Below are 6,540 nucleotides of genomic sequence, written 5' to 3'. Positions count from 1 at the left end.
GGAAAAAAATCTAACTGAAACTCTGCCGCACGATCCCTTGGAAGAGGCGGAGAGGTGGGTGTTTTTCATCTGCTGGTGACAAACCGGAGAGATCTACTGCAGCAGGAGCAAACGCTTGCCTCGGGGAGGGAGAAAAAGAGCCAGAGCGTCCACGGCGGACAATAAACAGAAGGGCAACCATGGCAACCATGCGCGGGAAGTCTTCTTCGCTGCTTTTATGCAGGACTACAGCGCCACTTACAGTTCTGGCATATGTACTACAGCGTCTCCAGCAATTTCGAGCGGTCTCGTGTGAACGGACACGTTTCTGGTGCCTGTTGGAAGACCTTTTTGATAACGATTGTGGCCCGTTATCGTCCTCGTGTGGCAAGGGCTTTAGAAAAAACCCAGATTAATAATATAACCCCATGGTGACATCTGCTGGGCAGTTATTGGTAATACATGTATTACACAAATAATAATAATATATAGATATATATCTGTAAAAATGCTATTACAATATCATTTATTTCATTATACTTATCAAGTGATGATATTATCTGAATTGTATTACATTTTTGAACAGATTCAGAGCAGATTTGATTAAAATGTTTACATTATTTGTTGCTGCAAGGATTATTATAAAAAAGCATGGAGTTGTAGCGATGAAGATAAATCATTATCAATTAAAAAAATACATTTTAAATATAAAAACTCTTTTTTGTTGTTCTTCTTCTTCTTCTTCTTCTTCTTCTTCTTCTTCTTCTTCTTCTTCTTCTATATTGCTCTCTTTTAAGCATTAGCTCGAGCTGCAGGTAAAACCAGACGAAAGAATAGGTTGAATTAAATAATCCGAATTAAATAATTACTAATTTTATTATATATTTTCTGAGTTGTTCTTACCTCTTGCCCACCTTTGGTAGATGTAAATACACACTATGAATATTACGGTGAAGGTATGGAATATCAGGATGGAGCACAGCAGCCTGGACAGAGACATGAGAGGAGGAGGAGGCGTACAGACAACTCTAGGCTGATCTGTGAGGGAGAACATTATTATTATTTAAAATTCAAACATTTGCGTCTGCTGGCGAAGCAATTTCCACTTTCCTGATGTTTAATATACTCTTTATCGTCTATTTTCAGTCTAAATTGGACCATAATTCACAGAATGAGCCTCATACTGTGTTGAAGATTACTTTAAAGTAGAGATCGACACTTTAAACTCCTCTGGAAATGTTTTACTGACGTATTAAATCAAGTGAGAAGTAGGGTCATTTCTCATAGACTTCTATACAATGTGACTCTTCCCTGCCCCCTTCTGGATATAAGAGAGAATGCAGGATTAAGGTTTAAGGCACACAATGGCTTTGAAAGTCTTTTAACATTAATATTAAAGATCTGCAGGCTATATACCACAAATATAAGATAGAAGTAAGGTCATTTTTATCATAGACTTCTATACAATCCATCTTTCTTTTTGCCCCCTGCTGGATTTGATAGAGAATGCAGCTTCGAGCCACTTCTTACATTGGCTTTGTTCGATTTCTACCTGTAAAAAAATCAACCAATTAGCACACGTTTCCAGAGAAAATGTGTCATCACCTGTCACTGCGAGCCAGCTCTGCTGGGATTTTGCATTCTTGGGATGTCCACACCCGTAGAAACCTTCATCGGATTTGGACACTGCTTGAAAGATCAGCTTCCCTGCAGGATGGTCGCCGATAAACACAGTGTTTTTGTAGAACGCCGCCGAGAAATTAGATGTGGGTTTAACGCCTTTTTCCTTGAAGATACAACGAAGCGCCACTTCATCTCCCGTCGTCACAGGAAGCGTCGGAATCTCCAAGATCACACCGACAGCTGGAATATAAAACATACATCTCTATGCTTTTGTATTCAGTATTGAAAAATAAATACATGAACTCAAGTACGCTTCTTAAGTACAACTGTGAAGAATCTTTATTTCCTGCTTATTGAAAAAGTACAGTTTGTTTCTGAATTGTAGTTCAAGTACTCTTTACTCAGTTAAAATTATTTTAGAGCTTTATCAATACTTATTTGAACATTTTGCATTAAACTATATGTGATAAACTTCTAACATAATGCATTTCCAAAGATTAAACCATGGGAATAACTGTTTGAGGTACAGAAAGGTACAATTATTGAATATAATACAATTCAAAAATCTGAATTTCAACAATATGCATAAAACAATATTAACAATTTAATAATGTCATATATATATAAAATAATATATAATATATGGACGCCATGTTACAAAGTAACGCGTTATTGTAATAATATTACTTTTGTCGGTAGCGGAGTAGTGTAACGCGCTACTTTTATAATTCAGTAATCACACTACAGTTACTAACATCGCCCCGACACGCGTTACTTCGTTACTTACTAAAATCAGTCATAATCACACTGACAGAGAAGAGGGGTTTCCGCCGTAGGTTTATATCATAGGTTTATACGTAATCTGCGCGACTTGCGCGTCCACATCTCCACCTGCAGTGCTGCATAAACATGGCAGAGTCAGCGATAACTTTCGAGGAACCCTTTGAAGGGTTCACGAACGGGATCGAAAGATAATCTTTCTCTCTCCATTGACTTCAATACATATTTCTTCCGAAATAAGGTCCCATGGAGCTCCCCCGGAAGGGGAGGGACTTTGCCACTATTGCATAAATGTACTTTTTTTTTGGTATTACTATTCACTGAGATGTTGACGGAGTTGCTGCATCTGCCCTCCGGAGACTCGCACCAGTACACCCCAGCGTCCGTGGGGTAGGCGGCCTCGATCAGGCACGAGGAATTACCCGGTTCGCCCCAGCCATGCGTGCAAACCTCAGAAATCTTCCGGGAAGTGTTTCTCTTGACGCTCCAGCCAGTGGAGTTTGCTTCGCAATTCAGATTGATGGATTCATACTGGAAGAACTGGGATCGGTCGGGCGTGACGACCAGCGTCGCAGCTGTGGAGGTCAGAGAGATTAGCAAAAACATCCATGAGAAATGCTGTGGAAATGATGTTAGTGTCTTCAATGGTAGAAAGAACCCTGGATTGGCTTTTTTTAAGTAATCAATTGTGATGTTTTTAGCTTGAATTGCTGCCAGCATTTGATTTAGCCGTCTTCCTATGAGTTTAACTTGGATGGACGTTGCCCTTATTGTCAATTTCACTTTTAATTGGACCATAGTTTACAAAATCAACATCATCCTGTAACGTAAAAGACTTAAAACTAGGGTTTGAGACCAAAAACTCATAAGGAAAACCTTTACTGATGTAATAAGCTAAGTGGTGGAAGGCTATTTCCCTCATAGACTTCTATACAATGTGACTTCTCTTTGCCCCCTGCTGGATACTAGAGAGACTGCAGATTTAGGACCCTTTTGCAATAGCTTTGAAAGTCTTTTTTTTGTAAAATACACCACAGATTTTACAGTGAGAAGTAAGGTAATCTTCTTATAGACTTCCATAGAACCTGCCTTATCTTTGCCCCCTGCTGGATACTAGAGAGAATGCAGGTTTAAAGAGCTATTGCATTGAATTTGTTAGTTTGTTAACTGTAAAATTTAAATTAAAAAACATTAACCACTAATATCCAGGTCAGAAGTCAGGTCCTTTTTTCATAGACTTCTATACAATCTGACTTCTTCTTGCAACATTGTGTCCAAGTAGTTTCTTTGATTTTTTCGGGATCTGAAAAGAGTGAAACTTCTCCTTTTTCTGCATAAACCTTCTCTAAATGACACTATTTAAATCTTTGGGAGGGAGGCATGTTGTCAGTAGTTCAGAGAATACAACTCAAATGTGTATTTTACCCAAAAACATACATATAAAATCTGAAACCAGAGAAAATGTACAGTTGTCTTTTATTTTGTGTATCCCAAGAGCTGTGTTTTATATGGAGGCAATGCTGTGGTTAAATTACATTTTATTGCAGTATTAATACTTTTACTTTTAGTGCATTAAGCAGTGGTTCTTCCTGGTATTACTCTCAACATCTACTGATACGTACCTTGTTTTTTTTACTAATTTTGAGATTGAAGTCACACTATTAACAAATTGAGATTACATTTTTTGGAGTGGAAATGTTGACAATAAATCAAAAGTGTTAGCATATTAAAGATTGGACTTTATTCTCAAAATGCAAATGAAAAAATTCCTTCTATAATTGCTTTATTTGCTGTATGCCTGTCTCTAAAACTCTTATTTACAAACCAGGGTTTTAAAGAGAGGAAAATCCAGACTTTTTAACAAAATTCACAATCACTGAAATGAGAAACCAGGAAGCGCACATTCGACAAACCATGAATTTCTCTCGGTTAACTTTCTATATTTAGTTTTTAAAGAGGATAAGTCAATGAAGTTTGGTTGGCACATGAGCCTGGTTACATAAACACTATTTAAATAATCGTTATAAAATATAAATGTACTTACACAGCATTAGGCAGAGTGAGGAGACTTCCATCTCAGTAATGTTGTCTCTCTTCTTTGAGTTTGACGCGGTCGGCGACCACATCCTCACCTAAAACAGGAAACATTGACAGTTAACGCTGAACGTACCAAGCTCAACTTTTAAAAACATGCATACTGAAACTGAAATATAGAAGTGAAAAGATGTGGCTAAGGTGGATATTTTACTGTCAGCAAAATGTAATTATGCCACGCTGTGAAATTACTAGACGTACTATTAGTACTTCTAATCAAGTGAAAGTCCAAGTGGTACTCAGACTTGCTTAAAGAGGCCCTATTAAGCCAGCTAGTCGAGTGTAGAACATGTGTGCATTTGATCATAAAGTTTGTATATTTACAGGGGCTGTGGCCACATCTAAGCAGCTCATAAACTTCAGATTTTAAAAACAAAAACAAGTTTACAAAAAAAGGAAACACCATTAAAGATTTTTGGAGTTTTATTTTAGTTCAATCAGACAACTCATGTGTTTCTGTGACATCAGAATCAGGTAGGTTGACACGTACGAGGAATTTGACTTGATGTCGTGGTGCATACATTAAAGTGAAACAAAAATAAATAAAAACAGATAGAGAACTATTTTAAGAACGCTATGGTAACATTAAAACATTTAAAAAATAAGATATGTGCAGTAAACAAAACAAATATATGTTTGTTAGAAGCAGCATATTGGCGTCTTGGCTCGGGCCTCATCACTCAACAGATTTACAAAGAACCAAGAACATTGAGTGATGATCAACTTTCCCCCGAGCCTCCAGGTGGAAGCAGCGTTGGCGAGGAAGAGGCAGATCTGGCAGCTTAAGTAGAGCGGCAGGTTTAGAAGAATGTGTTTAGTTGGCTGTAAGAGGTACGAGGCGCCCCACGGGGCAAAGTATCACTGGTGCTCGAGTGACTGCCTGAACTCGCAGGCTTTGCCACATTTATTATTTCTAATAACCTGACAGACGGGAGCCTTCAGCTGTAAGTGGGAAAACAGGAAGTTCACTTTGCATGTAGTGACAGTGGATAGGGAGAGGTTTGTACTTTTCAAACGAGAACAAAAGATCATACCAATCCTGTTTTTACGTGCTGCGCGCCGCACCTGTATTCCCTGCCTGTTTTTACCTTTTTCTTTTGAGGAAAAAACAACTTTTGGACTAAATGTAACCCCACTGGCCTCGGGGTAATCCATCATTTTGGGTCTAAACTGACTGGCAAGAGGTAACGCTAAATAAAGTTGATGAGTTAAAAGTGAAAGTAAAAAATATTCACAATGACGCAGTTCTTGTTCAAACAGCGATGAGGTGGAAAACTGGACTGTTTGGATTTATTGGACTGATTTTATTGTTTTTGATGACAAGCAAAGGTAGGATTACTTCCTTAAATAAGCATTAACATAACATGTATTTAAAATGAGGATCAAAGACATAGTGCATCAGTTAAAATATAGCAATACATCAACAAACCATCCACCATTTCTTGCTCTTTCAAACATTTCCTCATTACCATCCATTCTGAAATGTGGCAAAAATATATAAATAAAATGTTTTTTTTATCTCATATTTGTGCCACTTTTTTCTAGCAGGAATAGAGCCAGGGGTGTCGAGTAAGTACAAAAATAAAATTAAAATAACTCTAAAACATTAAAAAAATAAACCACTTTTTAGATTTTTCAAACGTTTTCGCAAAGTGTTAACTTAAAAACAGTTGAGTGTCTTTGTATCACTTTGTCATCTTTTGGCAGCTCTTTCATTCTCTTCGTGCCTGTCTCCTAGTTTTTATGTCTCTTCGTAGTTTTACTCTGTCTCCTTGTAGTTTACTCTGTCTCCTTGTAGTTTTCCTCTGTCTCCTTGTAGTTTACTGTGTCATATAGTTTTTATTTTGTCTCCTTGTAGTTTTTATTTTGTCTCCTTGTAGTTCTTATTTTGTCTCCTTGTAGTTTACTCTGTCTCCTTGTAGTTTACTTTGTCTCCTTGTAGTTTACTCTGTCTCCTTGTAGTTCTTATTTTGTCTCCTTGTTGTTTACTCTGTCTCCTTGTAGTTTACTCTGTCTCCTTGTAGTTTTCCTCTGTCTCCTTGTAGTTTACTGTGTCATATAGTT

General features: G+C 37.5%; 1 protein-coding gene across 3 annotated transcripts; it reads right to left on the bottom strand.

The window, feature by feature from the left end:
- Positions 1-248: 248 nt before the first annotated feature.
- Positions 249-4,534, bottom strand: LOC104941039 (uncharacterized). 3 transcript variants are annotated; one of them, XM_010766074.1, is made up of 5 exons: positions 4,427-4,534; positions 2,697-2,957; positions 1,585-1,842; positions 894-1,017; positions 249-788 (listed from the first exon to the last, which is right to left on the bottom strand). In XM_010766074.1, the coding sequence occupies exons 1-5, from the start codon at positions 4,506-4,508 to the stop codon at positions 779-781; spliced, it is 735 nt and encodes a 244-aa protein (XP_010764376.1). In that variant the 5' UTR covers positions 4,509-4,534; the 3' UTR covers positions 249-778. The 3 variants fall into 3 exon arrangements, with proteins under 3 accessions (XP_010764376.1, XP_010764375.1, XP_010764377.1); XM_010766073.1 differs by having other exon boundaries at positions 722-788; positions 883-1,017; XM_010766075.1 differs by having other exon boundaries at positions 722-788; positions 883-1,017; positions 2,805-2,957.
- Positions 4,535-6,540: the final 2,006 nt, after the last annotated feature.

Source organism: Notothenia coriiceps, unplaced genomic scaffold (assembly GCF_000735185.1).
Source record: "Notothenia coriiceps isolate Sejong01 unplaced genomic scaffold, NC01 NC01_scaffold00003032, whole genome shotgun sequence".
Taxonomy (NCBI): Eukaryota; Metazoa; Chordata; class Actinopteri; order Perciformes; family Nototheniidae; genus Notothenia; species Notothenia coriiceps.
Note: the sequence above shows the minus strand (reverse complement) of the source record. Positions and strands in the feature narration are given on the sequence as shown.